General features: G+C 42.6%; 1 protein-coding gene across 1 annotated transcript in view; it reads left to right on the top strand.

Annotated features, from left to right (window-relative positions):
- Positions 1 to 19,969, top strand: part of Cdc5 (cell division cycle protein 21) — a 141,537-nt gene that overhangs the window by 67,567 nt on the left and 54,001 nt on the right. The window contains exons 6-7 of the mRNA XM_080274235.1: positions 436 to 668; positions 5,630 to 5,796. Of these exons, the coding sequence (XP_080130361.1) occupies positions 436 to 668; positions 5,630 to 5,796 (400 nt within the window). The remainder of the gene's footprint in view (positions 1 to 435; positions 669 to 5,629; positions 5,797 to 19,969) is intronic.

Raw genomic sequence — 19,969 nt, 5'->3', positions numbered from 1 at the left:
GATATGCAGTGCATCCTTGAATGCGAGGCTTGGTGGGGCTAGGTTAACAAGAGTTGAGAGGAAGGATGGAAGTCGGGGTGTACTGGTGTTGTGATGAGGAGGGATAGATTGATATGGATTGGGCATGTGGTGGGGATGGGGGATTGCAATTGGGTGCAGAAAATGAGAAGTGTGAACATTGGGGGTGGGGTTGTGAGTGGCAGACCGAAAAAGACCAGGGACGATGTCATAGTGTGTGACCTTGGGGATAAGGGACTGAATAGGGAAGCTGCCAGAGATTTAGCAGCATGGAGAGCCACAATTAGGTGACCAAGACTGACACATGCAAGCATTTTTGAGTCTCTATAGATGAGATGATAATAAATCTTAAATATTCCTTACCAAATAATGGGTGTTCATTGGTTTTCTTAATGGCAAGTTACATTCTTTTCTCAGAGCTGTGGCCGATGCAGCCAGTCGGCGTGAAGCAGAGTTGAAGAAGCGGTCACAGGCAGTTCAACGCAACCTTCCCAGACCCCAGGAAGTGAACACATCCGTCTTACGGCCCATGCATGGAGATGTACACCTCTCAGACCAGCAGCGTGCTGAAGAGCTGATTAAACGTGAAATGGTGACGATGCTTCACTACGATGCTCTGCACACTCCCACAGGGCCACCTACTCGAAAAGGTTGGCCATGCACCTTGTGTTTGTCTTTCTTCTCTCTGCTGGAACTTTTCTTTTATGTCTATAGTTCACTACCAGTTCTTTCATACTTTTGTGAGCAGCAAAAAGTGAACTAGCAGTTACCATCTTCATAATCACCTTCGACACCTTGCCCAACGTGGATTGGCATTACTAAAGCCATCATTGAGCTACTTTTTCCTAATGTACTTCTTTCATTCACTCAGTCACAACTCTACCCTCTCTCATGAAAATACTGTTCCTCTCTCCTCTCACACACCACATGCAGTCCTTCTCTTCCAGCAGTACCTTTAGTCTAACATTCTAGGACTTTCTTAGCAATTCTGTGTGTATTCTGTGAACCTGTCCATACCATATCAGTGTATTGCTCTTGATTCTTTTAAACAAAAGCTTCTCATTCAGTATGTAAGGTGCTTGTAGGTCAAGCACTACTTCAAATCTTTCACAGATTTGGATGCTTTTGAGTACAGGCATTTTGTTAGACTTACACCAGACAGACTTGTTAAACTGAAAGAAGATCTGTCAGTCGGTGATATACTCTAAACTCTAAAAGCTGTCTTGAATAACCCTATAACTACAGTACAGTGGATATATATGTGTGGTAGTAAAGTCAGGTTAATTATGTTAGCATCAGCCAGGGTGAATCAGAGCATACATTATAGGCCTCTGTGGTGGACTGGGTCAGGTCACAAAACTATTTATCTATAGCCCGACACCCTAATCCTGCATAGGGTGGCGGCAGACAAAACACCTCCAAGTCGCTCTGTCACCCACCATTTGACTACCCTCCTCCCAGCTCACCCCTCCTTCCCTCATATACCTCTCAACTCCATCCCTCCACCTTATCCTTGGTCTACCCCTCCCTTTCCGTCCCTCCACCTCACTTACATACACCATCTTAGTCAGTCTTTCATTCTCCATTCTATCCACATGTCCAAACCACCTCAGTGTATTTCTCCTAATCTTCTCAACCACATCCACATCCACCCCACAACGTTCCTTCACTTCTTCATTCGTCAGCCTTTCCCTCCATGTCACTCCACATGCTCCTCTCAAGTAACTCATTTCCACTGCTCTCACTCTTGACATGTACCCCTCTTGCAAGGTCCACACCTCACTTCCATACATCAGGGTAGGGATCACAATACTACCATTCAGTGACTTCTTAACTTCCATACTCACCTCCCTATTTCTCATCACTGCTTTCAGTGAACCAACAACCTTCCTTCCCTGCTGTACCCTTTCATGCACTTCATCCCCCAACATTCCATCCTTACTCATCACACTACCCAAGTACTTGAATGCACTCACATTCTCCATATCCTCACCATCCAACCTCACTGTACAATCTGTGACTTCATTCCTCTCAAACACCATAACTTTACTTTTGTTTACATTAACTTTCAGCTCCCTCCTCCTACACACTGTCCCAAATTCATTCATCAAACCTTGCAACTCCCATTCATCTTCACTTAACAATACTGTATCATCAGCAAACAGCAACTCTGGAATTTTTCCGAATCTCACCCTCATTCATTAGAGCCACCCTCACATCCACTGCCCTACCTTGCACCTCCTTTACAACCCCATCCATGTATATATTAAACAGCCATGGAGACATCACACAACCCTGTTTCAGTCCCACACTGAGATCAAAGAACTCACTCAGCTCACCATCCACTCTCACCGTAGCCCTAGCTCCTTCGTACATACAGTACTCTTCACAGCACTCAACAATTTCCCCTCCACTCCATATATTCTTAATACCTTCCACATACCTTGCATATCTATTCTGTCATAAGCTTTCTCCAAGTCCATGAAGACAGCATACACTTTCTTTCCCTTCTCTAGATACTTCTCCACCAAACATCTAAGAACAAATATCTGATCTACACACCCTTTTCCCTTCCTAAATCCCCCTTGTTCTTCTCCAACTAGCTCTTCTGTCATGTGCCTAGCCCTATCAATGAGTATTCTGCCGTATATTTTACCAGTCACACTAAGAAGGCAAATACTCCTATGGTTACTACATACTTCTCTCTCCCCTTTTTCCTTTGTATAAAGGAACAATTATACCTGATTTCCAGTCCTCTGGAACCCATCCTTCTTCCCAAGCCAACCTACACAACTTCCATATCCACTCCACAACTATCTCACCCCCATACCTCAGCATTTCACCACACACTCCATCAATTCCTGGGGCCTTTCCCAACTTGATCTTCTTCATTGCTTCCACTACTTCCTCCCTACTGATCTCTTCCTGCCTCCTCTCATCTCTTCTTCTCCCAGCCATTCCCCAACCACTTATACTCGCACTGCTGTCATTCTCTACATTCAACAAATCCTCAAAGTGCACCTTCCATCTCCTCAATTTCTCTCTCTTCTCCACTAACAATCTATTATTCCTATCTTTCACTCCCCTACTATTTCCCCTTTCACACTGCTTCACCTTCTTTACCTCCTTCCAAAACAATTTCTTACTCTCCCTCCATTTCACACGCAGATTCCTCCCAAACTCTTCATCCACTTTCTTCTTACTCTCCTTCACCAGTCTCTTAACCTCCCTTCTCCTGCTCACATATACCTCTCTCTTCTCTCTCTCATCTTCTCCCCTACCTCTACTCGCTATCCATTCACTATATGCCTTCTTCCTTTGTTCCACAGCTCGTTTCACCTCATCATTCCACCATGCTGTCACTTGCACACCCTTGCATCTCCTCCTCACTCCACAAACTACCTCGCACGCTGTGCCTATCTCTTCCGTAAATATCTTACATACGTCTTCCACCCCATCCATCTGCTCTAGCTCATACCTTCCCAATCTTTCTTCCACTATGCTCTTATACTCTGCCATTTTCTCACTATCTTGCAGATTCTCCACTCTTCTCACAGGAGCTGTTTCCTCCTGTCTTCCCCTTCGTCTCCTCAACCATTTTCTTTTCAGCTTTACCTTGGCCATCACTAAGTGATGGTCTGAGACTCCATTCCCCCACCCTCTCCATATTATTGCATCCAACACTTCTCTTCTCATTCGCTCATCCACACACACGTAGTCTATCATTGCCTTTCGTTCAACAAGTTCACCATCCATCCTCCTCATTACTCTCCGTGTTTACCTGTGGATCATCTTATGCCGAAAGTAGGTGTTGGCTATCGCCAACCCCTTACCAGCACAGATGTCCACCAAAGCACTACCATTCCCATCTACTTCAGCTGGCAGACCCCACTGACCAACCACTTCATCCACTCATACATTCCCAATTTTGCCATTCATGTCTCCAATCAAAAGCACTCGCTTGCCCCTCTCAAATTTGTCCATGCATGCTTCTACTCTCGCCCAAAACTCATTTTTCACTCTTGCCATTCACAAAACACCCATGGAAATTATTGGGGGGGAAGATTTTGGGTACCTGTCCTCAAGAACATTAATACCATACATGGTATTGTATGCAAATATGAAGTTAGTGCAGTTGGTTTTAATGAAGTGAGGGAATTTTTAGTAAAGTGTGCAAAATTTGGGAAACAAAAACATGGTGGCAATTTTGTTCCTGGAAACCTAGTTATGGTGAAGTTTCTCCCGGTGATTTTAATATCAGTCATAGATAATATATATATATATATATATATATATATATATTTTTTAATCAGTATCTACTTTATGTGGAACATATAAAAAAATGTTAAGAACAACAGTTGCTGTCATGGTGCACAACCTTTGGTGGTCAAAATTCCCCCGATGTGTTTTCATCTCACTGGAGGGGACGAACCAACACAGTATTTCTTACAATGTGTTCAGTTTTTTACCTGCAGTTTGTAAACCTGCGTGTGTGTGTGTGTGTGTGTGTGTGTGTGTGATTGTTTAATGTTGGAACTGTTTATCCAGTTTTTCACAAACAGCAATATAGGACTGTTTCCTTCTATGATATTCCTGTCTCTAATGAAACAAAATATCGGTAAAAGAAGCCAGCCAAACAAGGGTTATTTAATTTCCATATGGGACAGACATTTGTTATAATGACTCAGCAGTCATGCTAGCCAACATCTCCAGTATGATTCACTTACTAGTTAGTGAGTGGATGGCAGTTCAAGTAATCATGATTGCCTTTCAGAAGGTTAGCAGGCAGTTCACTAATGATCATGTTAACTTGCGAGAGTAGGATGAATGACAGGCACAGAACCACTAAAATTCTGTAGTTTCAGGCAATATTGTTTAATATTGCAACTGTTTTTCCCATTTTTCACTAAAATTAATATAAGACTGTTACCTTCTATGATATTCTTGTCTGAAATGAAACAAATATCAGTAAGAGTAGCCAGCCTAACAAGGGTTATTGAATTTCCATGTGGGACAGACATGTGGTACAATGACACAGCAGTCATGCTAGCCAACATCTCCAATATGATTCGTTTACTAAATAGTGAGTGGATGGCAAGGGAGGTGATCATGACTGCATTTCAGAAGGTTGACAGGGAGTTCATCAGTGATTATGTTAGCCTTCTAGAGTAGGGTGTATGCTAGAAGCCAGATTGCAAAACTGCAATATCGCTAAACCCCCCCTATACTGTCACATGGCCAGCTGTAAACAAACCCTGAGTGTTTTGTGTTCTTGAACTTGGGTGTTTCTAATTGTAAAATCTGCTGAGTATGTACATAAGTGAAGGTAAGTTTTTTCAGTAAATCAATGGTCTTTATACTCTAGAAAATACTTGTGACTGCCAAGCAGTGAGATGATGATCTGTATAAGAGTTTCTTCCAAATGGAGGCAAGAGAACCTGTCTAGTCTGGCCTCCAGGTTGCATGGGGATATTTGAAGGTAATTTTGAGACAAGAAAGTGCATCTTATACCCCACAAAATACGGTAATTGCTGATTGCAACTGTACATATCATTCCAATGAAAAGGTTGAACTGATGCATTGGCACTGAAGTGTTTCTCTGTGGTATCAGGTAATGTTGTAGCTGAAGCCCAGCACCGAGACCACCTTGAGCGTCATCCATACAAGCGGTTCACTGAGAGGGAAGTTGAAGATGCCCGTGCATTGCTGAGGGATGAGATGGTAGTGGTCAAGCATGGGATGGCTCATGGTGACCTCACTTTGGATGCTTACTCTCAGGTGCAGTGGGAGTGACTTGGTTATCTTACTCATAGTGTTTATGGTTGTACAGTATTACCCCATCAATCATTCAATCCATTATTTCCCATCAGGAGCATAGGAGTCTAGGGCTAGGCTATTCAGTCCAGACACTAAAGGTAAGTGTGACCTGTCACATTCCCCTTATCATATCATCATTATGTGAACAGTAAACCCCAGCCAGCCATGGGATTCCCATAGTCTGCATCATGTTGGTATGCCTTAACTCATTAGACTACCAGACATCTTAATAATTGTATGTGGACAGTAGGACTAATGCACTGCTTCAGTATATAGCACAAAGGTGCACCTATGATCTCTCTGCATTTTTCAGGAAAAGTGGGAATATACCCAAGTTTGAGAGGGAAGGCTGTTCTGTAATTATTAAAATTGAATATGCGAATATGTAGGCAAGCTCCTAATGTATAATAGTTTTAAAACACCTCTTAGAATAGAAATCTGATGGACTGCACTTTCACTTTTCATAACACAGTTAACTCCCTCTTTACGTAGACCCCCCCTTGAATTTAACAAACTGATCCCTTTGCATATCAACTTGATCCTGCTTCTCCTTGTGGTTGGAAAATCGCCTCTAGAAACTTTCCACATTTTGTTTTGATGTCTCCTGCCACATAAACTCAACATATTATGATCATACCTAACCTTTATCCACTTCCAGGTGAGCCTATCCCTTGCACTGAACTCCATAACATCATTATGTCACATAATATTAGAGTTGAAATTGGTGTTATAATAAGCCAGACATAAAACTCATCACTAGGTGTTTGTGTGTGTGTGTGTACCTAGTTGTGTTATACAGGAAATGAGCTGTGCTCATGGGGTCCCATTTCTTTCTCAGTAAGTCAGATTTTGCTTTGAACTCATATAAGTTTTTAGACTGGATGGTCTCTTTGTCCAGGCCGTTCAACAGGTCGATGCATCTATGAGGAAAACTATATATCTTGATATCCTTCAAGCAGCTTGGCTTCTTCAGTTTCATTCCATGTCCTCTTGTTACTCTCCTCTCCCATACAAACATCTCAGTCAATTTTATCTACTCCCATCATGGCCCTGCATACTGCAATCATGTCACCCCTCTCTCTCCTTTCCTCTAAGGAAGGCAGATTCAGCTTTCTCCAGCCTCTCTCTTTACAACAGATGTACCAGGCTAGGGACTATCTTGGTTGCCATTCAATGTATTCTCTCAATCCTGTTTATATCTTTCTTTTTGTGTGGGGACCACACTACTGCTGCATACTCTAACCTGGGGTGGATCATAGCCACCATCATTTTTTTCATCATCTCCTCATCCATCTAATGAAATGCTATCTTTATGTTGGTCAAGAGTTTATACGTCTCTCTGCCTTGTTAATGTATTTTTCAGTGCTATCTTTATGTTGGTCAAGAGTTTATACGTCTCTCTGCCTTGTTAATGTATTTTTCAGGTGACAAACTTTCCTGGACCAGCACTCCCAAATCTTTCTCTTCTCTCGCATTTGTGATTGGTTCATTACCCATCAGATAATTCAGTGATGGCTTCTTGGTACTTTTACCCATTTCTAATATTTTACATTATTTTTGTGTAGAATTTCATTTCCCACATCCGGCTCCAGTCATGTATCCTATCCAGATCCTCCTGCAGCATTTTACTGTCTTCCTCAACTTCTACCTTCCTCAAGATCTTTGCATCATCAGCAAACAGACTTGCATAACTGTTCACTTCATCTACCACATCATTTACATAAATCAGGAACATATTGGTGCTAACACCGAGCCCTGTGGGACTCCTTTTGTTACTTCCTTCCATCCAGACATCCTGTCCTTATTACTCTCCTCATTTGTCTGTCTTTCAAAAAGTCTCTCATCCATTCCAGGAGGTTTCCCTTCAGTCCTCCTATGTGCTCCAATTTCCACATTAGTCGCTTATGGGGTACCTTGTTGAAGACTTTCTCCAAATCCAAATACACACAATCCACCCAACCATCTCTCTCCTGTAGCACGTCAATCGCTCTTGAGTAAATATGCACAACAGGTTGGAAACACATAACCTTACACTTCTGAATCCCAACTGACTTTCACCTAAAATATTCATCTCTTCCAGATATTTTATCCATCCATCTTTCAGGATTCTCCCGCACAGTTTTGCGACCATGCTGGTCAGGGACACTGGTCTATAATTCAGGGGTTCTCCTCTGTTTCCTCCCTTATAAATTGGTACCACATTTGCCCTCTTCCATTTCAGAGGCACTTTCCCCTTTTCCAGAGAACACACAATTAAACTGTGAATCTTATCTGCCAGTTGTTCTCTGCATCCTCAGTACCGAATTAGAGATTCTGTCTGGTCCTGGAGCTTTCCTTACATCTTGAGTTTCCAGTAATTTATACACTTCCTGCAGTTCCACTTTTATATCTTTTATCACTGAATTTCTAGTTACCCCCTCCCCCTCCAGAAAATCCCTTTCTTTAGTGAAAACTGATTGGAAACATTTGTTCATTTCGCCCTGCATTACCGCATCTTTATAGACCTCTCCTTCTTCTTTCAGTTTGGTGATTCCTTCCTTTTATTTCAATTTGCCATTGACAAATCTATAAAAGAGTTTGGGTTCTGTCTTACATTTGTCGTTTATATCATCTTCAAAGTTCCTTTCTTCCTCTCTACATATTCCTGTATATTCATTTCTAGTTTTTTATATTCTTCCTTTGTTCTGTTATTTTCTCATTTTCTCCAGTTGTTCCATGTCATGTCCCTCTCTTTTTTTCCATCATACACCTGTTAAACCAATCCTTTTTCCTGTTTTCTTTCCCACTTACTCTTGGAACATATTTTTCCTCTCCCGAATTATAGAGGTCTAGAAAGATATCCCACTTCCTCTGTATCTCTCTTGTTTCTGTGAATTTTCTCCAATCTGCATTTTCAAAAAAATTTTCTCAATCCTGTAAAGTTTGCTTTCCCAAAGTTGTATATTCCTTGCCTATAAAGCTCGTCTCTTGGCACCATGTTCCCTTTTATCATCGGGAACTCAATGACCACATGATCACTTTTTCCTGTAGGACATGGATATTTCAGTGATTCAATTATGTCAGGTTCTTTGGTTAGCAGTAAATCTAGTCTTGTTGGTGTGTCATCACCTTGGAATCGTGTCTCTTCCTTAACCCTTTAACCGCGGGTATTGTTTTGGTCTGACTGTCCTCTCCCGCGGGGGTTTCAGCCAAATGTAAACAAACCTTTAAACCTTAATAACTCTGCACAGAATAAAGCTAGAGAAAAAAATAAGGTACCATTAGAAAGTACTAACCTTCAGCTTTCCATTGATGTAGGTTTCATGACTTTGTTGACTTTCACAGGATGGGGAGAGCCGTTAGAAGTGAGGGGTGTGAAATAACTATTTTACGCCCCACACACCAGTACCAAATGCCAACCACTCTCTCATAATAGTAATATAAACATATATGAACACTGTACATACGATAAACACCCACTCTGTGTTCACTGAGGTAGGTAAAAGGCACTTCCCTGCGGCTGCGCCCGCTCTTCACTGCGGCTGCGCCCGCTCTTCACTGCGGCTGCGCCTCACTTCACTGCGGCGGCACCCACTCACTGACGTTTCATGCGATCTTTTCATTCTTTCTAACTTCTAATATTATTTTACATATAATATGGGCAATATACATTATATTTACAATGCACTTATTACTATATTGCATCACTGGCGCATCACAGAATTACATAAGTGCCGCAGAATTCCACAAGTGCCGCAGATTCTCTTATTACAATATCACTTATTATACTGGCCAATATTTCCTTTTTTTTCTAGGCAAAATATCCCTTATTACTACATTATCCATTATACAATTATTGGCAAAGCACGTCACTGTCGCATCACTATATATCACTGTCACTTTCAGTATTTACTCAGAGAGTGGTACTCAGCAAAGCATGGAGTTACACATAGAGCGACTTGGCATTCAAGGCACTGGTGTGTGCTCATTTTTCTCGTCCTAGGCCTCCGTGTGGTGGTAGAACATACTCTGCAGCGGCCCTGTGACAACCTGCCGCCTGCTGTAGGAGGCAATTTCACAAGCTGGTGCCGGCTCATGTAATTGCGGCACTCAAGACGGTCAGGTTGTGTGTCAGAGTGTCGCCTCGGGATCAATGCCGTCACCTGACCAAATCGTGCAAGTAGCTGCTGCACGACAGTCTTGGAAAACTGTCTTGGTGATGGTTGCCTTATGCCCCCGACTTGTGTCTTGTAGAGAATGAAGGCGTTGAGCATGCACATATCGAGCATGTGCAGGCAAGCCTTCCTGTACCATCGGGTGTTTCTCCTGAGACAATCGATTTCGCCAATCATCATATCAGACTTATCAACAAGTCTCATATTTACATTATAATCAATGACGGCATCAGGCTTCATGATTGGCTCTCCTGTCCTGTAGCTGACCTTCCCAGTTCTCTTCAATTCCCCCTTGTGGATGGTGCTGATCATATTCACGACCTTCTTGTCATGCCACCTGATCGCAAGAAGCTTGTCTGACTTCTTCAGGTGAACATCTCCCCTGGATGATGATGATGCTTCGGGGAAACTAGGCCACTCTTTCCTATAGCTCCGTACAGTGCCAACAGTGCCAATGCCGTGTTCAGCAAGGTATTTGGAGAGTTTCGGTGCTGTGTAATAATTGTCTGTGTACAGCACATGATTACCACCAAAATACCTCTCCATCAGCACTTTTACAATGGAGCCAGAGAAGCCAAGGGGGTCTTTCCTGTTCACATCCATTGTGCTAGCCGAGTAAATGACAAAATCCAGGATATACCCCATCTCACAGTCACACAGCACAAAGAACTTTATCCCAAAGCGGTGGCGTTTGCTGGGGATGTACTGCATGAATTTGAGACGTCCTCTGAACAATACCAGGGATTCGTCTATGACGACTTTCTGCATAGGCCTGAAAAATCGCATAAATCGATCCCTAATCCTGTTGAGAAAATCCCTCACTTTCCACAAAGGGTCAGTTTGGGACGGGTTGTCATTGTCAGCGAAGTGCAGGTATCCAAGCAGCTGTCGGAACTGATCCCGTGACATATACTTCCCGAATATTGGGATAGTAGTTATGTCATCCATGAGCCAGTACTCCTCCAACTCATGTCTCTTTATATGGGGCATCAAAAACATTAGTGCAAAAAACACATACAGCTCTCTAATCCCGACAGGCAACCACGACACTTGCTTTGGTGAGCCAATAGGTCCCAGCCCTTCTGCTGCACACTGAGCCGCATACCTATTGGTCTCATCGCTGACATGCTGCACAATTTCATCATCCAGGAAGGCCAGGAAGTAATCCACAAAGTCATCACCTGCGTTGCATGGGAAGGCAGGCTGTATTCCAGCATTTGTCATATCGAACGGTGGATTGTGTGGCTGGAAATCTCCACCATCAGACCAAACAAATGCATCCACTTGCCCTGTGTGTGGTTCAGTGGCAGGGGCAGGTTGCATTCCACTCGTTTCCCCGTGAGAAGGAGCTGAGGTGGAGGCAATGGGTGAGGCAGGAGGCAAGCGGGAGGTGGGTGAGGCAGGAGGCAATGGGGAGGGGGGTGAGTGGGGGGGGTGGCGCGGGTGAGGGAACTGAGCGGGGGGCAGGCGGGGGGGTTTCTGACCTGGTGCATGGTGAAACTTGACCCTTTCTACCCCGCTTATCACCTCGCTTATCGCCCAGCTTTGCCCTCCAACTGCCACGCATCCCCTTTGTTCTAGGCCTGCCTGCACGGCCTGCCTTCCCTCGCTTTGCAGGCTTTGGTAATTCGTACTCCTCAGATGATGTAGACTGAGGAGAGGGCACGACAGATGATGATGATGATGATGATGTGAGGGCAATAGGGCTAGGGGAACGGGAATTGATGGGAAATGCGTACTAGGGCCTGGTGTGGGAGACGTGAGCCTGTGCTTCACTCCCTTCCCACGTGCAATACCAGATTTGCCCATAGGAGCCTTTCCTTTCCCAGAGTAAGTTGGGGGTGGTGGGGGGGAATCAACACGATCACTTTCATTACTGTCACTATGAATGGAAAATGGTTCACCACCAATCACTGCCAAATCATCACTGCTTGCTGTGAGTGTGTCACTTTCACTGCCACAATCAAGAGTAGTACTTACAGTTTTGTCCAGCTCAGTTCTAATTTCAGGAGTGCTCAACCCCTTCTGCCTCGCTGTCGGCAGTTCCTTTACCGGTGTAGAGGTAGAGGGAACACTAGCACTAATCATTGTAGAGGAGGAAGCGAGCGACGATGAGTCGGGACGGAGCGCCATTATCACGCACAGAGCTGGACAGATACTGACTGACGCGGGTCAGGGCAGGGGTGGGGGGGGCCCCCTCGGGGTTGGAGGAGGGAGGTGTGGGATGGCTGGCGTGAAAGAACTCGACAGCTACTCTTGCGTGAGACAATTTGCGCGCCGGGAAAACGCGCGGTGTTCAAAATATTCACAATCATTCCAGAATGACACCCGCGGTTTGGTCCAGTTTTGTCACTGTCATTCTGGAATGACACCCGCGGTTAAAGGGTTAACCCACTGGGTCATCACATTATTCATTGCTATATTTAACAATATAGTGCCCCACGAATCTCCACTGCCTCCTGATTCCCATTCCTCCCAGTTCACCTCTTTACAATTAAAATCACCCATTAGAATTATATTGTTGCTTTTCTCAATCACTTTCTGTAGATAACTAACCTTGTCTGACAGCATCTGGTATTCATTGTCATTCCATGGTCTTGTCTTAGGGGGAACATATACTACTGTCATATCTCTCTCCATTTTCTCCAGTTTCTAATTTCATATTTACCACTTCAGCCCTACCCTCTCTCATTTCCACAGTATCCACATTGATGATGATCTTCACTGCTATCATCACTCATGCTCTCATTTTTTTTCTTTTCTGTCTCATCTCAATAGTTTGTATTTACCATCTCCCATATAGATTTCAGTACCCTCTCTTAACTTAGTCTCTACAAAGCACATAACATCTGGTTCATGTACCCTCAAGAAATGGTTGATTTCTAACCTTGCCAGTATTAAACCATCAACATTAGTATATGCCAGTTTCAAACTTTTTTTGTTGTTTTTTTATTCCCTCTTCTCTCTCTCTCTCTCTCTCTTTCAGTACCACTTCCTCAATTTCTGATCCATAACTCTGTTCTCTGTTCATGTTTTGCCTTTGCTTCCTTTACTGGCTCCTTTATTTTAGCTCTTTCTTCTGCATTTGCATCTCCTTATCCAAACATTCTCGAACCCCTCATTGTCAGATAATTTCCATGTTCTGTTGATGATTTCATTTACCATTACCTGGGACTTAAACTTTACCTTAACTCCTCTGGTACGCAATTCCCCAGCCTCGATAACCCCCCAGGACGCAAAAACAAGTTAGTTTTTCAACTTTCTCAAAGGTTTAAAGTAGTTAGTTTTTCAACTTTCTCAAAGGTTTAAAGTTTTATGCCCGATTTATACAGCTTGAATTTACACACCTGAAAATGCAAACCCCACCCTTCTAGACCTAGTAGTAACCAAGCTATGGCCCGTCATAGTTGATAATAGTTGCATGTCATAGCCCTAGCGAGAAAGAAAAATACTCCGTGCTAGGGGTTGGGGGTGGTAAGGCCAGGAGGGAGTGTACAGGGATGGAGGGATGGGAGGAGACCACCACCAGACACAAAGGAAGGGCCCTAGTGGAGTACAGGGACATGGAAGAAGGGTTGGGGGGAAATACCCTCCTCCCAGATGACTGGTGGGGGAGACATGGGGGGGGGGATCCATACGGAGGGATGGAGGATGCATTAGGAGGGTATGGGAGGGGTGGTGGTGATGGTGGTAAGAATGAAGGGAGGTAGGTGAGTAACAAGGTAGTGGGGTAGAGGGACGTGGCAAGAGGGAGGTGGGGAGTACACCTCCCACCGCCAGGGTATGGGCCTTGATCCTCTCTCCCGCATGTCCAACACTTAGTTCTGATTGGTCAGTAGCCATCTACGTCACAGCTGCCGCCAGTATTTTGTGGAAGTTGCACAATCGACGGTCCTCGTCCATTTAAAAAATTGTGAAAAAAAAACGTCGATCGTTGAGCTTAGTACTTTCGGGGTTAAGTGGTCTCGCCCCTCCTTCCTTGTACATTCCTAACCTAAACACTTCTTCAATCTCTTCTTGAGCTTTGTTGTTACCCACCATAACTACTGATATTATCTCTTTAACCTTACTCAGTTCTTCTCTTTCCCTTTCTGATCTTACTGTCATACATTTTTCTTTTACTCCTGAAATTATCACGCATTTTTTTTTTATCTGCTACATCCCTGACTAAAGATTCTGTACTTCTCAGTACTCTAACCACTTCCTCCTCCACCTTTTCCTTGCTTTGTTGTTCTATAATCTCTTTCAAATTTACATATCCTTCCTTTTGAGTTTTCTTCCACCCCTTGTGTAGCTCTTTGATTTCCTTAATGTGCTCATCTTGCATCATTGATTTTGATTCATACTCATCTAGTTTACTTTTCATCCTGTCCATTTCTTCTTCCAACCTCATATTTTCCCTCTTGAGCTGTTTTGTTTCATTTGAGGCAGATTTGTTACTCGCTTTTAATCCTGTAACTTCTCTTTCTTGTTGAACACTGAGTGTGCATACTTTTTCCAAGTTATTTTTCAGTACCTTGATCTCTTTCTCCTGCTCTAAGGTCTGTTCCTGCAACACTCTAATTACTGACCATACCTATTTTAACTCCTTGACATTCCTCTTTGCCATTTTCTCCACTCCTGCTACTATTGTTTGGTTCAGCTTAGCACTGCTTTTACCCATATCTTCATCAGAGAAGCCCGCAAATTCCCCGTCACTAGATGTAAACAATGAACGATTCGTCTCCACCATTATGCAACCATGTGGAAACTTTGTATTTCCATTGTGTCTTGTACTTTTTATGACCGAAACTTTTTTTTTTTTTTTTTTTTTTTTTTTTTTTTTTTTTGAATAATGTACAACAAGACCACCACTCACACACATTCACATAATCACAATAAGCTAGTCTCCTTTTCTATGCTGATTGTGTGTGTGTGTGTGTGTGTGTGTGTGTGTGTGTGTGTGTGTAACATGAACAGAGGAAGGAAAAACTGTCTGAAATAGTATTTTAAGGCATTATGAAAGAAAGAAATGACCTTGGTTACCCTTACGTGTGCAAGTGTAATTGATTCTCTGTGATGATCTGCCTGAAGTCACCACAAACCAACAGATAATATAATAACATCCCCTGGGGGTGGGGGGTTAGTGATATGATTGATTAGTGAGGAATCACATCAAAGTAATGGAACAAGCCATTGTTAAAAGTATGTGATATTCTTTGATATTTCATCATGTGATTGTGACAAAATGATGACATCACAACCTATTATTACCATAACAAAGGACCACATACCACCACATGAGACTAAACGAACCATAGCTAGGTATGCTGTCCAAGAGGAGACTGGATTTTTTAAACACCGACAACTGCTGCATATAAACATTTTCTTATACTGCATGGAAAATTACAGTATAAGAAAAACATATATGGGTTTAGTAGCCTATTTACCAAAGTTCAGCCGTGGTGAAGTAATGAAGTTGCACATCTGACTAGTAATAGGGAGATACTGAGGATGTGTGGGCGGTGGCAGGACATGCGGGTACTGACGGAAATAGCTCAATTGAGATGCCAGATGACATTGGGGTGCACCTTTATTTATTTATTTATTAAAAAAAAAAAAAAAATACCCATGATTTATGTAGCAGCTAAATGTTTTCCATGATATGAAGTACATAGCAGCTATCAGGTTAAGTAGCCCACCAATTAGCTGGCATAGCGTGGTTGCGATGGGAACTCTGTGTAGTGGTGAGTTTGAGCTTTAGTCTGATATTTGCCTCATCTCGCCACATCACTATGTCACTGAGGTACATGCACTTGAGTGGATATGTTAAGTGCACTTGTCGATTTGTTGCAAATTGAACAATAAAAGATCTTGAAGAGCAATGTGATTGCATGAAATTCTTTTTCAGATTGGGGAAAAATGTTTATGAAGACTTTTCAGATGTTGCAACAAGCCTGTGGGGAGGATTGTTTGAGCCACATGCAATATCACAAGTGGTTCCAGCAGCTCAGATCAGGAAGAACATCCATCGAAAATGATCCCAAATCTGGATAGCGTTACACATCAACAGACAATGATCATGTTGAGAAAATGCGTGCTGTGATCAGTGAAAATCGTTGCTTGACTCGCCGTGAAGTTTCTGAAGAAGTAGGCATCTGTAAAAGTTTGTGCCATGCGATCTTAACCAAAAAATGAAGATGCATTGTGTTGCTGCAGAATTTGTGCCACATCTACAGACAGATGACCAAAAAAAGAGAGCCTCATCACAATCAGTCAGGAGCTATTTGATTGTTCGGATGCTGATGAAAATGTTCTGAAAATGCCATAACAGGTGATGAAACATGGGTGTATGACTACAGTGTTGAAACAGAAAGGCAGTCCTCAGAGTGGGTGGGAATGTTGTCAAAAAAAAAAAAAAAAAAACTAAAAAAAAAAGCTGCTCGATTGCAGTTTTATATACACTCAACCCTCGGCTATCACTCTCAGTTGGTCCCGCTATGGCTGCGCTATAGCCGAAACCGTGATAGCCAAGAGAACTTATGGTAATAATTCTATTTTATTTATTTTTTATTTTTTTTTATTTTTATTTTTTTTTTAATGTGCTCGACTCTGGGCATAGGCTTCTCAGCCTGCTCCCAAGGCCCAGTAGTCCTCCTACATATCGTACACCTCTACATGTCACCACTTCGGCGCTAACACCCACCTTCCATATTGAATACATGCTAGGGCTGTCTCATGCAGGACTGGTGTATTGGTATTAATTGGTGCCATGACCTCAATATTTACCCCTAAGATACTCTTTTTGTACCACATATTAATATATAATAGTCTAAAAATGAGCATGTTTTATGATGTGATCACGATTCTTATAAATACCCCTCACAGTTGATTTATTGATGTTATGTTTCTTCCCCACACTTTGCTTGGTCTCACCATTCTCTATAAGTTTCACATTTCCAGTTTATCTGCATAACTTAGGTTCTTCCTCTTCTTTATTTCCCTGCCAGGTGCCGCAGCATTATGTTGGGTGATGGTAGGGGAACGGGGAGGGGTTACGTTGGCCATGGTCATTTAATAAAAAAGGTTATTGTTCTCGCTCTCACTGTTCACGGTCTGAGGGCGTGCACTTGAATGGTTTGGGAGGCAGGAGACTTGGTCGGGCGGCCAATCAGCGCTCGGCTGACACTGACGTCACACGACCAATCACGAAGTGATGCTTTTGTTGGCTGGGCGGAGCACTGGAGCCTGGCCTTTTTTAAATTTTCAAACATTTGCAGTGCACGATAGGAGGCATTTAGTGCATGGTAAAGGTATTTGGGTAGTTTTTTATATAGGCATGATAGCGAGATACGCTATAGCGGAACCTGTGATAGCCGAGGGTTGAGTGTATATACTGTATATATACAGTAATCCCTCTAATATCCGAACGCCCAATATCCGAACATCCCCACTAACCAGACATAATCGTCCTGGGATCCAATATTCCCAAAATGGGCCAAAAACTGCAAAAAAAAATTTAAAAATCTGACTTTTTTCCCTCACGTAATTTGAAATTGTCGCGTGGCGCCAAACAGCTGTTACACCATGGTCCCTTCACACCTTCCTTCCTCCCCCTCCCCCCTCCCTTGTCAGGGTTGCCATTTGGTATTTGTCATTACCAAGTGTGGGCCAATTTGGTAATGAAAAATTCATTTGGTAATGAATCAGAATAGTGCATTACGAAATGGATTTTTCACATGAATGAGGATACACAGGATGGAGATGGTGGATTATTTGCTCTCTCTGATTAATCTGCTACCCTACATAGCGTGAAAATAATCAACATGGTGTTAATTATAAGGAGAGTGATTACATGTATTTCCACTTGTATATATAATTAGTGAAGAAGAAATGCTAGCTTTACGAATTTGGTAATGAAAAGTTAAATTTGGTAATGAAAGTTGAGGAGATTGGTAATGTGGCCGTTGCGATCTGGCAACTCTGTTACCCCGCCATCATCAACAGTCAGCCAAACTCCGATCGAGGGCAGATGCTCATAGCAGTGCAAGCCACAGGTGCTTGTTTTTTGTGAATAAACAGTGAATAAACTGCAAGACCTCACCACTAGAACACACAGGAATTTACAGTGTTGTGCAGTGTTAAGAAATTAGAATTTAGAGTGCAGAGGATTAACTGTGGACTGCAAACTGGCGGTTCAAACCAGTCCAGGAGCCAGGGACTTGTAAGTACCCAGAATGTTTAATATTGCATAAACTCACCTCCAAAACCTCATTTTATGGTTCTTTTGCATTTATTTCAGTCTTTTATGTCCCTTATTGGTGTGATTTGGGTCTTAAATAGGTGCAATGCATGTCCAGAGGGAGTTGTATAGGTGTTTTTCTGAGTTAGGGTCCATAAGTACAAGTCCAGGATGGTGGGGCCCAATATCCGGACAGGATCACTATCCGGACATGCCTTTGGCTCTATTACGTTGGATATTGGAGGGATTAAAAAAAAAAAAATGGTTTTACGCCAGGTATCCCCGAAGGGCTAAGGCATTGCCTCTGAGTAGAGGACTTTTGGATTGGAGTGTGTAGCATTTTATGACCGGATGCCCTTCCTGATGTCTACCAATGACCCTTGGGTGGATTCGATCCTCCAACCCTTCGGTCAGAGCAGAGCGCTCTAACCCACTGAGCCACGGCTGCTACATTGGAGGGATTACTGTATGTGTATATACATATATATATATATATATATATATATATATATATATATATAATATATTGTATATATATAAAACCTGCTGCATGCCAGCAGACTTTGGACCCTCATGGAGCCTTGGTGCAGGCTGATTTTCGAGTTGGGAGCAGGGCAGTGAAATGGCGGGGGACAAGGCGACTTGGAGGTGATTTGTTTGTGGCCACCCCAAACGGGATTGAGGTGTCTGGCAATAGATAGATAGATAGATAGAAAATTCCTTTCTTCCTCTCTATGTATTCTTGTGTATTCATTTCTAGGTCTTTTATATTCTTCCTTCTTTCTGTTGTTACCTGTCTTTCTCCAATTGTTCCACACCGTGTCTCTCTCTTTTTTTTTTGCTATCATACACTTTCTATTAAAGCACTCCTTTTTCCTGTTTTCTTTCCCCCTTACTCTTGGCACAAATTTTTCCACTCCCGAATTATAGAGGTCTAGAAAAATATCCCACTTCCTCTGTATCTCTCTTGTTTCTCTGAATTTTCTGCAATCTGCATTTTCGAAAAATTTCCTCAATCCTGTAAAGTTTGTTTTCCCAAAGTTGAATCTTCCTTGCCTATAGAGCTTGTCTGTTGGCACCACGTTCCCTGTTATCATCTGGAACTCAATGACTGCATGATCACTTTTTCCAATGGGATACTTCAAAGATTCTGTTACATCGGCGTCTTTGGTAAACAGTAAATCCAGTCTTGCTGGTGTGTCCTCACCTCGGAACCATGTCTCTTCTTTGACCCATTGCGTCATCACATTGTTCATTGTTATATTTAATAATATGGTGCCTCATGAATCTTCGCAGCCTCCTGAGTCCCATTCCTTCCAGTTCACCTCTTTACAATTGAAGTCACCCAATAAAATAATATTGTTGCTTTTCTCAGTCATTTCCCCGTAAATAACCAGCTATGTCTGATAACATTTCCTGGTATTCATCATCACTCCATGCTCTTGTCTTAGGGGGAACATACACTACCGCCATATCTCTTTTGCTATTCTCCAGTTTCTAATTTCATATTTATCATTTCGACCCTGCCATCTCCCATTTCCACGGTATCTACATTTATGTTGTTCTTCACTGTTATCATCACTTCTCCTCCCACTTTTTCTTTTCTGTCTCGTCTCCACAGATTGTATTTACCATCTCCCATATGAACATCAGTATCTTCTCTTAACTTGGTCTCTACAAAGCACATAATATCATGTTCATGTACCCTCAAAAATCGTTGATTTCTAGCCTTGCTGATATTAAACCATCAACATTAGTA

Source organism: Coenobita brevimanus, chromosome 57 (assembly GCF_032717465.1).
Source record: "Coenobita brevimanus isolate Jiangsu-jjx chromosome 57, ASM3271746v2, whole genome shotgun sequence".
Taxonomy (NCBI): domain Eukaryota; kingdom Metazoa; phylum Arthropoda; class Malacostraca; order Decapoda; family Coenobitidae; genus Coenobita; species Coenobita brevimanus.
The sequence above is the reverse complement of the archived record's forward strand: the minus strand, read 5'-3'. Positions and strand labels throughout refer to the sequence as shown.